This window comes from Rhinoderma darwinii, chromosome 5 (genome assembly GCF_050947455.1).
Source record: "Rhinoderma darwinii isolate aRhiDar2 chromosome 5, aRhiDar2.hap1, whole genome shotgun sequence".
Taxonomy (NCBI): Eukaryota; Metazoa; Chordata; class Amphibia; order Anura; family Rhinodermatidae; genus Rhinoderma; species Rhinoderma darwinii.
In genome coordinates, this window is record NC_134691.1 from 187,397,366 (window position 1) to 187,420,205 (window position 22,840).

General features: G+C 41.7%; 1 protein-coding gene across 1 annotated transcript in view; it reads right to left on the reverse strand.

The window, feature by feature from the left end:
- The window catches only part of LOC142651748 (dynein axonemal heavy chain 5-like), a 298,958-nt gene that overhangs the window by 120,717 nt on the left and 155,401 nt on the right, over nucleotides 1-22,840 (reverse strand). The window contains exons 54-56 of the mRNA XM_075826792.1: nucleotides 22,507-22,713; nucleotides 20,358-20,600; nucleotides 3,580-3,734 (exon numbers count right to left, since the gene is read on the reverse strand). Of these exons, the coding sequence (XP_075682907.1) occupies nucleotides 3,580-3,734; nucleotides 20,358-20,600; nucleotides 22,507-22,713 (605 nt within the window). The remainder of the gene's footprint in view (nucleotides 1-3,579; nucleotides 3,735-20,357; nucleotides 20,601-22,506; nucleotides 22,714-22,840) is intronic.

Consider the following 22,840-nt stretch of genomic DNA (forward strand, 5'->3'; position numbering starts at 1 on the left):
CCGACCCAGTAGCTTCAGCAGACAGTGATATTAAACTTACCCTACTCTTCTGCCGCAGCGGAGGTCCTGACTCCATCCGTGGTTGGGATGTTGTGCGCAGCGCATAGCGTCATGCACTGCGCACAGCGCTGTGACGTCAGAAACTCTGCGGCACTCCGGAAAGAGGTGGGGTAAGTACTGTCAGTTACTATAGTAAGAGGGGATGTAGTTTATTACATAGGCCCCAGTTACTATAGTAACTTTTCATTGATGTGGTGCGGGGGGCCGCGGGCCCACTGGCTTCAGGGCCTGGTCACAATTGTGACCGCTGCGACCCCTATAGTTAGGCCACTGTAGTAGATGCTACCTATAGTCCTATGTAACACCACAGATAAAACAGTGATAACTCTTTGAGTACAAATAATGTAGTGAATGTTATCTGCAGTCCTATGTAACACCGCAGATAACACACTCTGATAAATATACCCCTTCCCACACACACACACACACACACACACATACACACACATGCACACACACATAGGCACTTACCATCTCTCCTTGCTGACAGGCTGACAGTTTTTTTGCAGGGCGGACTGTGGGGGGAGCTTCGTTCTCTTCTATTGCTGCCTTGATCTTGTTTCCCCCGTGTGTGTAACCAAAAGCAGAGGCAAAGCCAAATGGCGACCCCTACATGCTGGGATTGTGCAGTGACCTATGCACTCCAAGGAGGGAAACTGTAAATCTCCCACATCTCTTTGTTCTAATATTGCTGTAGTCTACAATCCAGTGCTAGACAGCAAAGTATAGATGGAGTATTTCTGAGAATGGCTAATAATATGAGCACAAGAGATGCTCCACTATCATTGTATTTTGGAATATGAAATTAAAGTGATTAAAATCTGTTATGAGATATGGCAATTTATAATACAGCAAATGTATAACCATCCTCATTAAAGTTTTCCTTATTTTTACTTTAAGGAGATCTTCAATACAAAACTTTTCTATCCAAAAATATGTGGTCCCTACGTGAAAAGAGGAGAAAGCAGAGGGCTACAGGAGGTCAATATACTACATCTGTTTTGCTCGAACGTTCTGTCTCCTCATCATGCGGTAAAATGCTCAAGAGTCCTTATTGCAAGAAACAAAATTGCTCCATTTTTAGTCTGCATTAATGAGTGTCTTGAAGGAGTTAGACTCATTAGCTGCTAAATCATTAGACTGCACACTTAACAGCTATCGGTCAAGAATATATCTTTCTCCCTTTACATAAAATCTGTCATCACGGCAAGACATATATAGAAACCTGCAATTATCCTGTATTCTGCTGAAGGGCCACTGAACTCATTAGACAGCTGAAGGCTCAAGCACAGACTTGCAATTGTATACTTCTCCGATTGGTTTCAGATGCCAACTGACAATTGCATCATGTTGGTCTTATTAAAGTCATTGATTTAACACATGGAAAGTGAGAAGCTTTGCAAACAATGACAATTTAGAAGGAATATTGTATAATTTAGCCAAGCTCAAGCTAAACTCTACTGAAATGAGGAATTCCAAGTTTCTAAGCAAAACCTTGAAACTTATTTGACATAATGCCTTTTGCAGTCTAGAGAAGTTCTGTAATTCTTTTTTTAGAATGCCAACAAATGTAGAGTTTTCTTCTCAATAGATTTTGCTCACGGTAAAAAAAGAAAAGATTTTTACTTGCAAGCACTAGCAACTTTCTGGGATATGTAGGGAACAACTAGTGCAACTGCACAATGTATTAATACTTGCTAAATTGCTAAACACAAACTACTGTTGGATCAGTTTTTTGCTGCGGTGTACCTTCACTGAATTGGCCTTCCATCTATACAGAACATGTATGTTCAATTGTAACATAAACGTTTCTGTTATCATTGCACACACAGATTGTATCATCCATAAAGAATACATGTTTACATCTTAAATAACCCTAAATTGTGATAGCAACGGATCTACTTCAAAGTCAGCTTAAGATGAAGATTTCTTCTGTTGGATCTCTGTTGTGGCACCATTATTATATCAGACCAAGAGCCAACTGGAGTATCCTCTGGTCCCATGGTGTTCCAGTCCAACCCTGAACTTTCATATAAGCCAAAATTTTGGTATTTAGATTGAATGAATGAACGAACGAATGAATGAATGAATGAGAATATTGATAAGTTACAGTCATAATATGAAATACATTTTTCTGTAGCAAACATCCTGATGCTATAGTTCTTCCATGATCCTTCAGCGGGTTCAGCAGAGTCTCGTTTAATCCGTATGAGCACTTTATATGATTTCCCCCTGTGATTTGTGTGTTCTGGATAATGCAACCTAAGAAGTCTCTTTTACGCGGGTCAATGATCTGGCGAACGAGCGTTCGTACAAAGGCTCTTCCAATCATTGCTCCGTGTAAACAAGCAAACGCTCATTCATCAGATGATCGGATCCTTTATGCGGCCCAAAAATTGGTTGTTTGTCGGCAACACATATCCCCGTGTAAACAGGCTGCTGACTAGATGCAAAATGTATGGGGACAAATTGTCTTATTAACGATAGTACATCCCCATACATCCCTAGCATTGATTCGTTTAAATGGAGCAAACGAGCGCCAATCAACATAAAGCTATCGTCAATCGGCGCTCGTAACCAGGAGAAAATCTAACCGTGTAAAACAACCTCTAGAGAAACAAGGAGATGTTTTAGTCAAATTTGATCTAAAATCATTAGATTGCTGAATTCTTTACATCTGATGAGGGTTAAATGAATAAATATAAGTGTAGATTAGCTATAACTGGTTTAGTATATGTTCATTAATAGATAACCTCATTGTAATTTATACTTAAATAGTCATTTAATACTGGAGAATGTTAAACAAGGCTATAAAGCTTTTTAGTCTGCTAACTCCAGTTTCTTTACATATATAGTAATGGTGTGGTTTACAGTCCTCCACCTGGACTAAATCTATAGCAGTAGTAGCCGTCAGACATCAGAAACAGGCGCCACTACTAGAGCCTAAACCATATGGGCCAACTGATCCCTTGCCACTGCAGGTTAATTTTTAGAAAGTAAGAGAGCCCAAATTATCTTCTTATGGACTTTAGGTAAAGCTGTGTTTGGCTAATCTCCCCTGAAGAATCTTTTGGCCGTGAAGAAACGCATTGGGAGGATTAAAACAATACAAAGAGAGCTTCTCCGATCCCCTTGCAGTATAGGAGCGGATACAAAACCAGAACAGGTAGGGGGTATTAAGAACTTGGCTCTATTTGAACATTTATTGTTTGTGCAAGGAGACACATGAAACTGAAAATTTAATTAAATGAGTGGAGCTCTCTTTGAAAATGCATTAATATATGTAATTCAACTATTTCTGGGTGAATATCCCACTGTTTGATGATGCAATGTAGTTTACTGAAATTCACCAATGATGCTGGAATCCATTTCGCATTAATCTACCATGCAGATGTAATCTATATGTTTGTCAGTATATTTTCTACATGAAATTATTTTAAGAAATATAGTAAAAGTTATATTCCAGTTTCTTTACAGCAATCTTACAAAATTCTACCACTCGTTACATCAAATATTTACCTTGACAGAGTAATCTGGAAGCTCTGGTATCCTGCTATATAGGAAGCCAGTCTAGTCAAGCTCTGCTTCCCTGATCCACCAACACCAACCAGCAATGCATTTCCTTGTGGGGTCCGGATAATGCGAGATATTTTTATAAGGTGAATCATTGCATCCTGAATAATCAAAAAACACACTTTAATTAATATTGGGTCTACCATAAAACTCATATACCAGTTAGCCCTATGATATTAGTTCACGGCATGAAATTATCTCTACTATTAGTGTGAGTGTTAAAAGTTATTATCGAAAATGTTGTAATAAGTTCACTAATAAAAATGCTTAATACATACAGTGCCTTGTGAAAGTATACACCTCCTTGACCTTTTTCATGTTTTGTTGCATTACAACCTTGAATTAAAATGGATTTTTGGGGGTTTCGTACCATTTGATTTATACAACATGACTACCACTTTGACGATACAGAATAATAAGACAAAAAAACTACTTTAATGTGCATAAGTAACCCCCCCCCCCACTGTGAATGTCAATACTTTGTGGAGCCCCTTTTGCTGCAATTACAGATGCAGGTCTCTTGGGGTATATCTCTATTAGTTTAGCACATCTAGACACTGGGATTTTAGCCCATTCTTCCAGGCAAAACTGCTCCAACTTCTTCAAGTTAGATGGGTTGAGTTGATGTACAGCAGTATTAAAGTCATGCCACAGATTCTCAATTGGATTGATGTCTGGGCTTTGACTTGACCATTCTAAATGTTTTCCCTTAAATCACTCAAGTGTAGCTTTATCAGTACATTTAGGGTCATTGTTCTGCTGGAAGGTGAACCTCCGTCCTAGTCTCAAAATTCTCACAGACTGAAACAGGGTTTTCTCAAGAACTGCCCTGTACTTACTGCCATCCATCTTCCCTTCAATCTTCACCAGTTTTCCAGTCCCTGCAGATGTAAAGCAACCCCACAGCATTAATGCTGCCACCGCCACGCTTCTCTGTAGGAATGGTGTTCTTGGGGTGATGGAAAGTGTTGGGTTTGCGCCACACATAACATTTACCATGATGGCCAACAAGTTAAATTTGAATCTCATTTGACCAGAGAACCTTCTTCCATGTTTTTTGGGAAGTCTTCCACATCCTGTTTGGCAAACTCAAAATGTGATTTCTTAAGTTTTTATTTAAAAGAGTTCTCCGGGACTTTTTATATTGATGGCCTATCCTTCGGAAAGGTCATCAATGTCAGATCCATGGGGTCTGAGTCCAACCGACTCTTAAATTTTTACCAGGCACTGCGCCGGACACTTCCGTAGTGGCTGTGCCTGGGATTGTTGTTACGGTCAAATTCACACTGTGCCTGGTAAACTATGAAGAGGCCGGGATGTTTGTTACCGCGGCCCCTTCAGTCAGCTAATTGACAGGGTTGTTGAGACTTGGACCCCTAAAGATCTGATATTGATGACCTATCCAAAGGATAGGCCATCAATATAACAGTACCGGAGAACCCCTTGGAGCAATGACTTATTTCTGGCCACACTTCCATAAAGCCCCACTCTGAGGAGTGTACGACTTATAGTAATCCTGTGGGCAAATATTTACATCTCTGCTGTGGATATTTGGAGCTCTCGCAGTGTTATCTTTAATGTCTTTGTTGAATCTCTGATTAATGCCCTCCTTGCCCGGCCCCTGAGGTTTGGTGGGTCGCCTTCTCGTCAGGTTTGCAGTTGTGCCATATTTTTTTTCAATTTGCTATGATGTATTTAATAGTGCTCCCTTGGATGTTCAAAGTTTGGGATATTCTTTTATAACCTAACCCTGAAATATACTTCACAACTTTTTCTCCTTGGTCTTCATGTTAACCCCTTCCCGCTCCTGGACGTACTATTAGGTCATGGCAGCTGTATCGTTCGTGCTCCATGACCTAATAGTACGTCTCTGGAGTAACGGCCGTTTCGGCCGTCCTCCCGACACATACAGGAGCTGTGACAGCTGCTGTCTTGTTCAGCAGCTGTCACAGCTCCTACAGCGGGGACCGATCGCTGTGTCCCCGCTGATTAACCCCTTAAAAGCCGCGTTCTATAGAGATCGCTGAATTTTAGGGGTTAATCTGCCATCGCCGGCCCGCTACGCGATAGCGGCCGGCGATGGTGACTATGACAACCGGACACCAAACAATGGCGTCCGGCTATGCCATAGACGGAAGCCTAGTGGGTCCTGACAACGTCAGGACCCACTATGCTTGCTGTCAGTGAGTAGCTGACAGTTCTAATACACTGCACTATGCATGTAGTGCAGTGTATTAGAATTGCGATCAGGGCCTCCTGCCCTCAAGTCCCCTACTGGGACAAAGTAATACAGTAAAAAAAAAGTAAAAAAAAAGATGTGTAAAAATAAGAAAATAAAAGTTTTAAAAGTATTAAAAGTAAAAATCCCCCTTTTTACCTTATCAGTCATTTATTATTAATAAAAATATATAAACAAACAAATAAACTATACATAATTGGTATCGCCGCGTCCGTAACGGCCTGAACTACAAAATTATTTCGTTATTTATCCCGCACGGTGAACGCCGTAAAAGAAAATAATAATAAACCGAACCACAATCACAATTGTTTGGTCACTTCACCTCCCAAAAAATGGAATAAAAAGAGATCAAAAAGTCGCATGTACCGAAAAATGGTACTGATCGAAACTACAGTTCGTTACGCAAAAAATAAGTCCTCGCACGGCTTTATTGATTGCAAAATAAAAACGTTATGGCTCTTAGAATAAGGCAACACAAAAAGTGAATGATTGTTTACAAAACGTATTTTATTGTGCAAACGCCATAAGACATAAAAAAAAACAATAAACATCTGGTATCGCCGTAATCGTATCGCCCCGCAGAATAAAGTGAATATGTCATTTATAGCGCACGGTGAACGCAGTAAAAAAAAAAGAATAAAAAAACAATAGTAGAATTGCTGTTTATTAGTCACCACGCCACCTAAAAATAGAATAAAAACTGATCAAAAAGCCGCATGCACCCCAAGAAAACTACAATGGATTCCTCAAGGGGTCTAGTTTCCAAATTGGGGTCACTTTTGGGGGGTTCCCAATGTTTTGGCACCACAAGACCTCTTCAAACCGGACATGGTGCCTAATAAAAAAGAGGCCTCAAAATCCACTAGGTGCTCCTTTGCTTCGGAGGCCGGGGCTTCAGTCCATTACCGCACTAGGGCCACATGTGGGATATTTCTCAAAACTGCAGAATCTGGGCAATACGTATTAAGTTGCGTTTCTCTGATAAATCCTTTTGTGTTATAAAAAAAATGGTATAAAGAGGATTTTCTGACAAAATAAAAATGTAAATTTCACCTCTACTTTGCTCTAAATTTCTGTGAAACACCTAAAGGGTTCATAAACTTTCTAAATGCTGTTGTGAATACTTTGAGGGGTCTAGTTTCTAAAATGGGGTATTTGATAGGGGTTTCTAATATATGGGCCCCTCAAAGCAACTTCAGAACTGAACTGGAACCTAAAAAAATAAATAAATGAGGCAATACTTCGCTTCTTACATTATACTGATAATGAGCCGTGCCCACCCCGAGATGACCCCAGTTTTGACCGTTTGTATAAACGGAGACCCCTATTAGACCGTTCCAGTGCCCGGTTTTCCCAAGCATTCACCCCCGAGAAGTGTATTTCTATTGATGAGTCCCTGGTACATTTTAAAGGGAGGGCTCAATTCCGCGAGTACCTGCCGGGTAAGAGGGCAAGGTATGGCGTGAAGATGTATAAGCTGCGAGAGTGCATCCGGGTATACCTACATGTTTAGGTTATATGAAGGGAAGGCCACCCCCAAACCAGACTGCATCCTGGACTACAATAGGTACATGGGAGGGATGGACTTGTAAGATCAAATCCTGAAGCCCTACAGCGCCATGCGGTGTGGTATAAGAAGCTGGCCGGGCACATCATACAGATGGCATTGTACAATGCGTACGTGCTACGTCGATGTGCAGGCCAGACGGGAACTTTCCTGGAATTTCAAGAGGTGATTATCAAGAACCTAATCTTTAGGGACCAAGAAGGGGGGGGCACCCAGTACTTCTGGAAGCGGGGCCACACGCATCGTACCAAGGCGGCAACACTTTCCAGGAGAAGTTCCCCAAACTGGCAAGAAGGGAAAAAGTCAAAAGAGGTGCATAGTCTGCTATAAGAGGGCGATAAGGGATGACACAATATATCAATGTGACACGTGTCCCGAATAACCAGAGCTCTGTATGAAAGTCAGTTTTAAAATTTATCATACATCCCTTGGTTTATAATTTACCCCAATTTTACTTACCCTGATGCACTCCGCACAGCTTATCCCTCCTCGTCTTTCCCCTCTGAGCCCTGCTGTGTGTCCAGGCAGCTGATTACAGCCACATGTAGGGTATTGCCATACCCGGGAGAACCCACATTACAGTTTATGGGGTGTAGGTCTCTGGTCAAAATGCTCACTACACCTCTAGATGAATGCCTTAAGGGTGTAGTTATTAAAACAGGGTCACTTCTCGGGGGTTTCAACTGTACTGGTACCTCAGGTGCTTCTGCATACATGACTTCGCACTAGAAAATCCCCAGTAGGCCAAATGGTGGTCCTTTCCTTCTGAGCCCTCCCATGGGCCCAAACGGCAGTTTATCACAACAAATGGGGTATTGCGGGACTCAGAACAAATTGCGCAACAGAATGGGGTATTTTGTTTCTTGTGAAAATAAGAAATTTTCAGCCAAAACTACATATTATTTGAAAAAAATAATTTTGTTTTCATTCCCAGCCCAATTCAAATAAGTTCTGTGAAAAAACTATGGGGTCAAAATGGTCACAAAACCCATAAATGAATTCCTTGAGGGGTGTTGTTTCCAAAATGGGGTCATTTGTGGTTGGTTTCTATTGCTTTGATACCTCTGGGGCTCTGCAAATGCGACATGGCACCCGAAAACCAATCCAGCAAAATCTGGACTCCAAAGAACACACAGTGCTCCTTTCCTTCTGAGCCCTCCCATGGGCCCAAACGGCAGTTTATCACCACAAATGGGGTATTGCCGCACTCAGGACAAATTGGGCAAAAAAATTGAGTATTTTATTTCTTGTGAAAATAAGAATTTTTGAGCTAAAATGACATATTATTGGAAAAAATATATTTTTTTTAAATTCCCAGCCCAATTCAAATAAGTTCTGTGAAGAAACTATGGGGTCTAAATGGTCACATTACCCATAAATGAATTCCTTGAGGGGTGTAGTTTCCAAAATGGGGTCACTTCTGGTGGGTTTCCATTGCTTTGATACCTCTGGGGCTCTGCAAATGCGACATGGCACCCGAAAACCAATCCAGCAAAATCTGCACTCTAAAGAACACACAGCGCTCCTTCCCTTCTGAGGCCTCCCATGGGCCCAAACAGCAGTTTATTGCCACAAATGGGGTATTGCTGCACTCAGGAGAAATTGGGCAACAAAATTGAGTATTTTGTTCCCTGTGAAAATAAGAAATTTTGATAAAAAATTACATCTTATTGGAAAAAATGTCATTTTTTTAATGTCACAGCCCAATTCAAATAGGTGCTGTGAAAAAACTGTGTAGTCAAAATGCTAACAACAACCATAAATGAATTCCTTGAGGGGTGTAGTTTCCAAAATGGGGTCACTTTTTGTGGGTTTCCATTGCTTTGATACCTCTGAGGCTCTGCAAATGCGACATGGCACCCGAAAACCAATCCAGCAAAATCTGGACTCCAACAAACATATAGCGCTCCTTTCCTTCTGAGCCCTCCCATGGGCCCAAACGGCAGTTTATCACCACAAATGGGGTATTGCCACACTAAGGACAAATTGGGCAACAAAATGGGGTATTTTGTTCCCTGTGAAAATAAGAAATTTTGATAACAAATGACATTTTATTGGAAAAAATTACATTTTTTTCATTTCACAGCCCAATTCAAATACGTGCTGTGAAAAAACTGTGCGGTCAAAATGGTAACAACAACCATAAATGAATTCCTTGAGGGGTGTAGTTTCCAAAATGGGGTCACTATTGGGGGATTCCTACTGTTTTGGCACCTCAACACCTCTTCAAACCTGGCATGCTGCCTAAAATATATTCTAATAAAAAAGAGGCCTCAAAATGCACTAGGTGCTTCTTTGCTTCTAGGGCTTGTGTTTTAGTCCACGAGCGCAGTAGGGCCACATGTGGGACATTTCTAAAAACTGCAGAATCTGAACAATACATATTTAGTAGTGTTTCTCTGGTAAAACCTTCTGTGTTACAGAAAAAAAATTAATAAAATTGAAATTCAGCAAGAAAAATGAAATGTGCAAATTTCACCTCCACTTTGCTTTAATTCCTGTGAAATGCCTGAAGGGTTAAAAAACTTTCTAAATGCTGTTTTGAATACTTTGAGGGGTCTAGTTTTTAAAATGGGGTGTTTTATCAGGGTTTCTAATACATAGGCCCCACAAAGCCACTTCAGAACTCAAGAGGTACCTTAAAAAAAAGGCTTTTGAAATTTTCTTAAAAATATGAGAAATTGCTGTTTATGTTCTAAGCCTTGTAACGTCCAAGAAAAATAAAATAATGTTCAAAAAACGATGCCAATCTAAAGTAGACATATGGGAAATGTGAAATAGTAACTATTTTGGGTGGTATAACCGTCTGTTTTACAAGCAGATGCATTTCAATTCTGAAAAATGCAATTTTTTCAACATTTTCTCTAAATTTTGCAATTTTTCACCAATAAACACTGAATATATCGACCAAATTTTACCACGAACATGAAGCCCAATGTGTCATGAGAAAACAATCTCAGAATCGCTTGGGTAGGTTTAAGCATTCTGACGTTATTACCACATAAAGTGAAATATGTCAGATTTGAAAAATGGGCTCTGAGCCTTAAGGCCAAAACTAGGCTGCGTCCTTAAGGGGTTAATGCTTAGTGGTGTTGCAGACTCAGGGGTCTTTCAGAACAGGTGTATTTATACTGACATCATGTGACGCTTTGATTGCAGACAGGGGGACCTTATTCAACTAATTCTGTGACTTCTGAAGTTCATTGGTTTGATCAGACCATATTTAGGAGTTTTATAGCAAAGAGGGTGAATATACGGTATATGCATTGTAACAATTTGGACTATATTGACAGGTCCATTACTTAAAATTACATGTATAATCAATTTTAATTCCAGAATGTAATGCAACAAAGCTGGAAAAATACCAATAATTTTGCAAGGTACTGTATTTGCCCAAAATGTGGCCTAGGGTCCGTTTCTCTTAACAAAGTGTTACCATTCTCCTTGTCAATGGGGTGTGTCCCTACACACTGTCACTGTCCAATTGGGAACATGTTTGTCATTTATTGCATCAGTCTTTTAGTTCTTAGGTGCTGAGTGCTCTTTAGTACTAATTTCTCTTTATATAATATCAAGTGAACAGAGTAGGTATTATTTTTATGAATGACTGGCTCTCGATGGCTCAACATAAGGCCTCAAGCACACGACCGTAGCCATGTGCACGGCCGTGATTTTCGGGTCGGCCGGGGGCGGAGTGTCACCCGCAAGCCGTCCGCAAATCGCGGGCCGTGCACATGGCTGCGGCCATTATTTGCTATGAGCCTGGACCACAAAACACGGCCGTAATAAGACATGCCCGTTCTTTCTGAGGTCCAGGTTCCTGGGCCATGCACGGACCATGGAAACCACGGTCGTGTGCATGGCCCTAAAGGAATGACTGGGGCCGCAATTCTCCCATGGATTCCTGGGGGATTTGCGGCTGCAAAAGCACGTTCGTGTGCATGGGGCCTTAGTAATAGACCTGACCCTTCTTATGGCAGCCACAGTGTAGCTTACCTGTTAGACCTCATACACACGACCGTAGCCATGTGCACGGCTGTGATTTTTGGGTCGGCCGGAAGCGGACTATCAGCCGCAAGCCGCCCGACAATCGCGGGCAGTGCACATAGCCGCGGCCATTATTTGCTATGAGCCTGGACCGCAGAACATGGCCGTAATAAGGCATGCCCGTTCTTTCTGCGGTCCAGGCTCCTGGGCCATGCACGGACCATGGAAACCACGGTCACGTGCATGGCCCCATAGGAATGAATGGGGCCGCAATTCTCCCGTGGTTTTTCGGGGGAATTGTGGCCGCAATAGCACGTTCGTGTGCATGGGGCCTTAGACTTTAATACAATGCTCACTTAAGACATATATTAATTAGTCATTTTAGGGGTATGTACCATCACAGAGGTGCGTACCACCTTTATCTTTATTTTCTAAGTGCTGCTAACAATAAGTAATTAGTAAATCTCTGCCTAGCATTATGAATTTTTGTAACCATAGTGAAGCTTTTGATTTGCCTTTAATATTTAATACACTGACATTTTATTTTAGATGGTTTTGATTTTTTTAAATACAAAAAATCAAATTTGTCTAAATGCTTTTCATTATATGATACAAATCTTTACAAATGTGTACGCTTAGACTGGGTTCACACGTCACACTCAAAATGCAATTTTTGGAAAATCAGTTACACCTTGAACTGCGGCAAGAAAACGCATTTCGACTGCGATGTGTGAACCTAGCCTTATAGTGACAAGGTACAATACAATAACCTAATTTACATTTTATAATAGATCAAAATACAATATAATGTGTTTTGGGTTTTTTCTCATTAGAAAGTAGCAGAAAAAATATTAAATGGGTCACTGTAAAGCATTGACAATATCTGGTACCATGAGTCTCCCGAATTAATAGCCCAGTTATCCCATTTTTACAGAATGTATAGAACAGGATTCACCTTTGGGATGTGGGACAGTAGCTGCTTCCCAATTTTGACTAGTGCAAGATACAATTCTGTTTTCCACATTACTTTTTTCCTTTACCATAACAAAGAGAAGGAGACACAGTTTTAGGGAACTAGTTACATACAATTGACTTCAGTGTGTCTGTTATGCTTGGTGGCATGCATTATTTAAGAGCCGCTGCAAGCAGTGTTTTTGTAAAGCATAGGAAAGTCAATCTCACCTATTTAAAGTACACGGATATACATAGGTTGAGCATCCTCTAGGCTACGGACGGGGATTTATCTTGTATATTACTGTATAATATTGTTATTCTTTATGTTTGGGCACTAGATAAATATGATACATGAGTAATATACATACACAATCTAATTTAATCTACAACAGCCATGTCTAAAACGAGGTGGCTGATGAAATGAGAGCTTCATTGCCTGCTTGTCTGGAATATTTTTTTTATTTTATTTTTTAGATTACATAACCTACATCTAATTTGATCCCTGGAATGTCCACAGCAGGAGATGTTTTTGCTGATCTGGTGGGAGGCAGCGATACCTCCATTCATTTAAATAGATTACTGAAACAGGGCTGTTCATAACATAGATATGACCAGGTAACGGACAAGTAAGAGATCTTACTTAAAGAAAATAAATTAAAAAAAATTCTGCGTTGCCACTTGTCTGAAGTGGCAGAGCGGCTCATAGAATTTCTGGGCCACCAGACAAAAACAAGAAAATATCCCCCCCCCCCCAATCCTGTTACTTCTGCAGTCAGCGGCACATGCAGAAATTTAACCTGTGGCAGGGACAAAGAAGCATATAGGTGAGAGCATAATTGTGAATAAATATAAAAAATATTTAAGAGGGGTAAAACAGTAGGGTAAAGTATTTGTATTTAATAATGTGTGATTCTTCATGTTAATGGTGGGAATACATTTCTCCAGGGGTAGTGAGTTCTTGTATGTTATCCCTGGGAAGTTAGTCTGGCCAGGTACCCCATGTGGTGTAATCTTGGGGTTAGGAAAGGGGCACCCTCCATAGTCAGAGTTGGGCGAGACCGCGAATAGCTCTGTTTAGGAGATGTGTCTTGGGCCCTGGGCAGTGGTAGTCCCGGGCGCTATCTCTTGGGGGAGGTACTTATTTTCCTAGTGATGATGGCAGAACGTTGTCATGCAACTCGGGTAAGGGAGGTGGAGCCTCATCAGATGCTATATAAGGGGCAAAGTTGTTGGGCGTAAATACTGGTGAGCAGAATAGATTTATCTTCCCCTGGCCTGGTTTTTTGAGAATACGAGTGGAGTGACCAACATCCACGGCCATACAAAACACAGACAAAGTTGTGTGAGCAGTGCCAAGACTTAATGGCAGGAGTGGCAGGAGTGGCGGGAGCCGGTGAAGGCTGTAAATACCCATGTTGATAGCGGGGCGGAAACTCCGGATGCCTGCTAGGGACTTAATGCCAGGTGGGGCGGAAGCCGCCGTGAACAGGCCTAACAGCATTGACAGAGTTGGACAGGGGGACATAAAGTCATCATCACACTGAGAGTTCCTAATGAAGAAAACCAGTTCCACACTGTCTCTAATTTCCTTCTGGATTTAAAGAGGCTGCAAAGGGACACCTGTTTGAACTCGGAGTAGACTTTATATCTGTTCCCCTTAGTAACACGACTGAAAAATACCCCTATGCCGATTCCCTGTTATCTATGTGAAAAAGGGCTGGGTCCCTATTGCACTTGACAAGGTGCCCCTCGGAACACTACTAGCTCATCTTCCTTAGTTTGATGGGACCAATTTACTGCTGGAAAACTGGAGAGAGAGGATAGAAGAAGCCGCAGCTGAAAGAGTTGTCATTATGCTATTACCACCAGAAGAGGCCAGGCGCACCTTCGGACAGATTGTGCAGGTACTAGAGGACGTGTACGAAGGCACTGCATCGGTGGGGGTTCTGAGAAAATGTTTCTTTGCTCATTTCCAGAAGGAGGAAGAGACCCTGCCTCAATTCGCAAACAGGCTACAGCAGGGGTCAGCAACCTTCGGCACTCCAGCTGCTGTAAAACTACAATTCTCAGCATGCCACAGTCTTTGGCTTGAATAATAAAGTCTTTGGCTATCGGGGCATGCTGGGAGTTGTAGTTTCACAACAGCTGGAGTGTTGAAGTTTGCTGACACCTGGGCTACAGGAATTATTGGCTTCCTTATGGCAAAAATGCAGACATGGGTTATGGGGATTTGGAGATTCCGAAGGGTTCCAGTTTATTTTGGGGCTAAGAAGTACCCCACTGGGTAGGGCCCTACAAGACAAGGTAAACAGAGATACCGAACTGACCTTGCACCGAGTTTTGAAAGAGGCCATTACTTAAGATAAGAAAGAACAATTTAGTGATTTCTCTGCAGCTCAGTAAGTCGAGGGAGCCTCCGCGGGGGGAAAGCACTGGAGGCCCAAATAGACTCTCTGGAGTGCATTATCCAAGAATTAAAAGAGGTAATGACCATGTGGAAGGAAGAGATGGTGACCCAGCTCGCAAACAGGACCAGATATGACACACCTCCCAGACCGCCCATCCGCCAGCCCAGACCAGAGAGAGCATTCAAAAACAATTACTGGTGTTGTTGTCATATTGGCCAAATTACTCGGAAGTGCTCCCAACCCTCATGGGGAACTGAACGAAGGAAGTACGGGAGTAAGTAGAGGGCCAAACCATAGGAGAGGCCGCCTTTCCCTGCCCTACCTTACATGCAAACTATTGTAGAGTGTCCATTTCTGACAGCGGAGAGTAATGAGGTCAATTTCAAATGTTTGGTGGACACCAGCTCGTAGATGACCACCATGACGAAGGACGTCTTCGAAAGCCATTTCTCTCGGCTGAAAGAAACAGTGCCCCGAGGGTGGTACTGACGGCCGCAAATAATATTCCCATACTAGCGGTGGGGTTAACACAGATGGACATCCAGTTGTGGGCCTGACTGACAAAGGAGTGGTTATAAAAAAAAGCTATGGACTCTACAGTCCCTGTCAACTTAGGGGTGAATGTATTGTGAGACCTTGATTGACAGGTGGTGAATGAAATAGGCCTGAAATACTAGCAAATTTGTCCTCAGTGTTAGGCCTTCACAGTTGGTGTTACAGAAGGTGCTAAGACAATGCTGGATACAGCAGGGGTGCCTCACTTTGCCTGCATAGGTGGAGCGAGTGGAAATAATCGGGGCCGGCCCCATAACCATCCCACTCCGGTTGAGACAGTGGGATTGGTTGGTGATAAAGGAACAAGTACTCTACCGGCGAGCACAACTCCTGCCTGCTCTAGAATCTACGTGGCGGATTGTAATATCCTCTGAATGGACACGTCAAGTGGCTCCATGAGAAGAAGCACTTTGGTGCACAAAAGACATACAGTTCTACTCAACAGTAGTAGTCTTGCTAAAGTGAGAGTACAGCAGGCTCCCCTGCAAACCATCCAAACTAGATACCCATTACAGATGATCATGATGGACTACTTGTTACTAGAAGATTCCATACAAGGTTATCGCTATGTGCTGGTGATCACTAATCATTTTACTAAATTTGCTGTAGTCAGCGGCCACTGTTCTATGGCAATACTTCACTGGTGTGGATCGACTCTCAGCCCCTGTCTCCCACAGAAAAGGCATCTGAACATTTTACGGAGGTCCCCACCAGAACAGCGTGAAGAAGGTAAAGAGAAGGAGAGAGGGGGTGCGAAGTGTGAAGAGCGCTGAGAAGATGGAAGAGGGGAGTCAAGAGAGAGAAGCATGCGAGTAGATTCCCCTGGTGTTCTGTGGACCTGCATGATAGCTGCCCAGGAGAAGAACTGCCAGAGGACAAGGATGGACCACCAAAGAGACATAGAGTTGGTGTGTGTGTGTCAGGGTTCACACACCTTGAGCCAGAAGATGTGAGCGTTCCACAGGGCAACCAAGCTTAGGCCTCATCACCCATTTCCTCTTGGAGTTCACAAGTCAGGACATCATTTCCCTTAATCCCTGGACCAGTTCTGTTACCTGCACCTGCCCTGTACTTTTGGTTAATCCAACATATCTTCACCCTGCGTTTTCCCTACCAGTGAAGAAACCGCCATTAGCGCTGGGGCCTAAGACTTGTGACTACCCCTTGTGAATTAAAATTGAGACCTGCATCTCCTCCTTGTGAATTACAATACAGACTCGCCCCTACCCCATGTGAATTACAAAAAGAGTGACTGTCCCTCCTCCACGGTTTCCCATTCTCAGTTGGGATTACCCCAAAATCCTGTATGAACATTTGGAGCCTAGTGTTCCTGAGTTGTTTTGCAAGAGACATTAGTTATCCTGCACCTCCTAGTTCCGACAGGGTGCATAGTGTACAATACCTGTCAGTTACCATACCACTTGCTGCTGAATAAAAGGAACGTATTAAGCAGCACGCCAGTTTGTTTCTTGCACTGTAATGGGGACCCCTAAGACTTGTCTACGCAGGTAATGGGGAATTGGCATGGGGTATTTTGCAGTCAGTCTTCTATGGGGAACAGATATAAAGTCTACCTGGAGTTCACACAGGTGTCCCTTTGTGGACCATTTAAATCTGGAAGGAAATCACAGACACAGTGATACAGGGAACTGATTTTCTCCACTTGGAACTCTCAGAGAGAAGCAATGTTCTTGAAATTCAACTCTGTATAATGGCTGGTGGTCATGATGACTTTATGTCGCCTGTCCAACTCTGTCAACGTTGTTATGCCTGTTCAGGTGGCTCCCACCTGCCTGCCATTAAGTCTCTAGCAGGCCTCCACAGCTTCCACCTAGCTGACAATATGGCTGTTTACAGCCTTCGGTTGCCCCCGCCCTGTCAGGAATTAAAGCGGTTGTCCAGGCATTTTTTTATTGATGTCCTATCCTTAGGATAGGTCATCACTATCAGATCAGTGGGGGTCCTACTAACCAACTGACTGAAGGGGCCGGCAGTATTTTTATCTTCAGTGTTTACCATGCACTTCGCCGTACACTTCCGTAGTGGGACTTGAATGGGACCGGAACTGCAATCCCAAGCACAGCCGCTATGGAAGAGTACGGCACTGTGCCTGTAAACTATTCCACATCAATCATCCGTTTGGTGGGGTTCATGGGAGTTGAACCCCCACTGATCAGATATTGATGACCTATCCTAAGGACAGACTATCAATAAAAAATTACCAGACAACCCCTTTAAGTCTTGGCAAGGCTCACACAGCTGTCTGTGTTTTGGGTGGCCGTGGATGTTGGTCACTCCACCCGTATTCTCAAAAGAACAGACCAGAGGAGGACAAATCTGTCCTGCTCACCGGTATATACGCACAACAACTTGGCGCCAATCTCCAGCCCCTTATTTAAAGTCTTACTCGAGACACATGACAATGGTGATGCACCTGCAAGTTTTGGGAGCCTTAGTATTAGAGGAATAAGTACTTCCGCCAAAATGGTACTTGGGACTATTACTGCCTGTGGCCCAAAACACTCAAAGTGCACATTTCTCTCAACAGAATAGGCAGCCCTGAGCCTATCAGGGTCTCGCCCAACTTCGACTACGAAGTCAACCCCAAGATCCCACCACATAGGGTCCCCGGAAAAATTAACTTTCCAGGGATACCATACAACAAGAACTCACTACCCCTGGGGAAAGTCATCAACACCATTTAAATGAAGAAGCACACATTATTAAATACACATTATGTACCCTACTGTTTTACCCCTATATTGAAGGGCTTATTACAGCGTTAGTGTAGTTTGACCGGTGTCTTGTAGCTAAAATTGCATAACTTTTATAATACAAATGAATACGGCTGATTTTTACAGGCAAATTTTGGTCATTTTTTTGCATCAGTATTTGTAAGCTAAAACCGGGAGCGGGACCTAAAGAAGGTGCAAATATTTCCATTAGACTTTTTCTGTTTATGTTCCACTCCTGCTTACAAATACTGATATAAAATACTGACCAAAATACTGCCATGTGAATGTGAACTTTTTTAGATTTTCTTTTCATATGCAAGTCAATAAAGTTTTCTTATATACCTATTTTTTGAGCTAAGACATTTTTTGGTCTTATTGTGGGAGTTTTTTTTGTCATGCTCTGCTAGATGATATCACCTGAGCATCACTAACAGAGGATGACAAAAACCCCCCACAATATTACCAAAAAATGTCATAGTTCAAAAAATTCCATACACTGATTAGTCTAAAAGTTCATCTTTCTTAGTCACACACTCACACACATACACACACACACACACACACACACACACACATATATATATATATATACAGAACAGTTAAATCATAATTAAAAACAGCCTTGGAAAGCCATCACAAAACCCAGTCAACTAGGTATCCAGACAGAATATGTACAATGGTGGCTCATCAAACTAGGACTAGGTCTAGAACAGAGACCTAAAGATTAACTAATAAATAATAATGAACTAATAAAGATGAACTTTTGGACTAATGAGTCTGTTAACTGTATGGGAATTTTTTGAGCAGTGACATTTTTGGTCTTATACTAAAGGAACTTTGACAGTCTAACAAAAAAAAAGACAATTATATATATATATGTATGTATGTATATATAAATTATATATATATGTATGTGTGTGTGAATGCAGTAAACCATCTGGCTTAAGTCAATATTAAGGATTCAGTAACTCTAAGCTGATTTTTTTAATATGTTCAATAACAGTGCTGCTTGAAGGGATCTGACCTCAAGCAACTCAGAAATACTCAGCAACTCAGTAAGGCCTCATGTGCACGGCCGTGATTTTCGGGTCGTCCGGGGGTGGAGTGTCACCCGCAAGCGTCCCGCAAATCGCACATGGCCTCGGCCACTATTTGCTATGAGCCTGAACTGCAGAACACGGCCATAATAAGACTTGCCCGTTCTTTCTGCGGTCCGGACTCCTGGGCCATGCACGGACCGTGGAAACCACGGTCGTGTGCATGGCCCCATAGGAATGAATGGGGCCGCAATTCTCCCGTGGATTTTCGGGGGAATTGCGGCCGCAAAAACACGTTCGTGTGCATGGGGCCTAAGGGTATGTTCATGCGCTTACCAAAAAACGTCTGAAAATATGGAACTGTTTTGAAGGGAAAACAGCTCCTGATTTTCAGGTGTTTTTTTTAGCAACTCGCGTTTTTCGCTGCGTTTTTTACGGCCAATTTTTCGAGCTGTTTTTCTATAGAGTCAAAGAAAAACGGCTCCAAAAACGTCCCAAGAAGTGACATGCACTTCTTTTTCGCGGGCGTTCTTTTACGCGGCCGTTTTGAAAAAAGGCCATGTAAAAAAAACGCCCCGTCGGAACAGAACGCTGTATTTCCCATTGAAAGCAATGGGCAGATGTTTGTTCTGATTCCGATTTTTCAGCCGTTTTTCGGGACGTTTACAAAAAACATTAAGTGTGCACATACCCTGATACTCAGCAACTACGTTCCTGACTTTTATAGCTTAACCTAGTTGCGGAGTTTTAACAATTGATCAAACATTTGTATTGAATAATAATTGCTACAAACTGTCCCAAGTGTCTCATTGGAATTAGATTTAGGCATTTAGGTGTTTCTACGTCACATATAAAGTCCATCCAGCTATACAACAGTGCTCTGTAAAACTGTATAGCTTGTCCAAGGATGGATTATTATGATATAATTTACCAGGCAAAGGACAGGCAGGCAAAACAATTATTAAATTTGCAGCTCGGATTTGGAGGTAAAGTTCTCCGTCACACACATTTGGATCTATTGGGTATATGGAGCATGTAAACTATACTAAATATCACTTTGTGTGAAAAGTCAACTTAACCTGTGACATCATATTGCCTCTAAGTCCACCAAGATTGCTTCAAAATAAGATTTTTTTCTGCTGCTTTCAGAGCATTTGAGTTTGAAGACATTCACATCTGTATCATAGAGAGCCATATTTGTGACTGTAAAAGGAGTATTGATTAGCGCTGTCATTTATTTACCTTGAAAAACACCAAATCCATTCTAGCTCCTCGGACTGTTTCATTGTACTGCTGCATGAACAGATTGAGCCTGTTTGAGAGCTGTTCAAATGATGGAATAGGTTCATAGATTTTCGGTGCTTCCAGATCAACATCATCTGGTTCGTCTCCTGTTGCTTCTGGAGCGTCTCGTAAAAAGTCAACAAAGTAAGACTCTTTTGCCATGCTCTGCATTAACTCTTGACCATGATCCTCGGTTGCAATCTATAAGATAATAAGATGACCAGTCTCCTGTTACACACAGACAATGATCTAGCTATAGTGGTTGCATAGTAGCAATCACAATTGGGCTCCAATTTCTTAGGGCCCTATAGGCTACACTAGTACCTAAGAACAGCAATATAAGTTGGAGGGACAGATGATGATGTATCATGTTAACCGCACAATGATATATTCACACGTAATGAACCCATCATTATAGAAAGGAATTCTTTATTTTTATAGTGTATATAGATCCAATACAGTGTGATATATACCGTATATTCTATAAATGGTGCTGGTAAAGTCATGGTTGTAACTTTTGCACTGGGATCTAGGAGCTTCAAGCTGTGCCTCTGTAGGCTGGATTCACACGAGCATGTTCGGTCAGTAAAGGACGGAACGTATTTCGGCCGCAAGTCCCGGACCGAACACAGTGCAGGGAGCCGGGCTTCTAGCATCATAGTTATGTACGACGCTAGGAGTCCCTGCCTCGCCGTGGAACTACTGTCCCGTACTGAAAATATGATTACAGTACGGGACAGTTGTCCTGCAGCGAGGCAGGGACTCCTAGCGTCGTACATAACTATGATGCTAGGAGCCCGACTCCCTGCAGTGTGTTCGGTCCGGGACATGAGGCCGAAATATGTTCTGTCCTTTAAAGGACCGAACATGCTCGTGTGAATCCAGCCTAACACACAAGTATTAGAAACAGAAACACACATGGAAACGCACACATACAATAATTTAGCATTCAACAATATACTTTGGTATTGTGGAATTAGCAGAAAAACTACTCACATAAAATTGAGCTCTGAATATGCACTTTTACTTTGAATGACTGGAAATAACCCACACATCTGCATTAAACCTGCTTTCAGTTCACAGGAGCAGAACTATCCAAGGTAGGTCAGAGCCAAATACCATCAAATAACAAATGCATTCAGATTAAATAGACATTTCTATAACTCTCCTTGGAAGTTATGCATACTAACATATTCACTAGGGCTGAAAAAAACACAGTCCATCTTACTCAACCTATTCTTGGAATGTTATCCAGAGGAAGCCAAAACCCCAATGAGGCAGAAGCCAATTTTCCTTATCTTAGGGAAAATTCCATCCCGACTCCTGATTTCTGGATAAAAGATCTATCTCCAGATATCTAGTTCAATTAACTTCTTAAATTATTGCTTTAAAGAAACGCTTCCACCACCCCCCCCCCCCCTTTTAAACTCTTTTACTGAATTAACAATGACAACTTCCACAGAGAGTTTCATAGTCTCACTGCTCTTACAGTAAAGAATCATCTTCTGTTACATAGAACCTTATTTCCTCTAGACATAGAGGATGCCCCTTTGTTTTATTTTACAGGTATGCGTATAAATAGCCAGTCTGACTTCCAAATGTGTTGTAATTTCAGAATAAAATGACAATTTGAAGCATCCCCGAGGAATTGTAATTTTTTTTAATGTTATTTGGAGATCGTTAGGGCTCCTCAGAAGATTTTCTCTTTAATTTTAAAGCACCAAAAAGATTAGACATATCTCTGTACTGACCATTCATCTATTTAAACACAGTTATTAGGTTACCTCTAATCTGTATTTTTTTTCAAAAATAAACCCAATTTTATCATCTTTCTGAAACACAAATATGAGAAAAACATATGTGCAATAGTTCCTATCATTGTGACTCACCTGTGAATTTTAGAGGCTTAATATATTGAAACCAATAAACATAGTGCATTATGAGCACTAAAATCTTTAGGGAGAAAATTTTGCTAAAATTATGCCGAACCAAAGCCTTAAAAATAGAAGATGGACATCAACCATTGATCTTTTAAGTCTCTCGGGCCTGAGACAGACAAACCTAGAAAGTTAAACCGCAAAGAACAAGGCAACTCAAACATAATTACCTTCTGCATCATATTCTCGAACCAGTCCTTGTCTTTCTGGTCAACAAACCTGTCTGCTATGACACGTGTGCACTCATGCTGAAATAGCGCTACCAAGATGTCTGTATTGCGACAGATGTCTGATGTTACTGTTAATATCCCCTGCCAAATGCGACTCAAATCTCGCAAGTTAAAAATGTAATGAAATTTCGCTGGGGTAGGCAGCATCTGCAGAACAAAACAAGATGAGATCTTATAAGCACCATTATCCATAATTAGCCATATGTACTGCAAGGATACATCAATCTATCAAGTTAGGAGAGTATTGACTTTTCCTGTATAAGTTGCCAAAAAT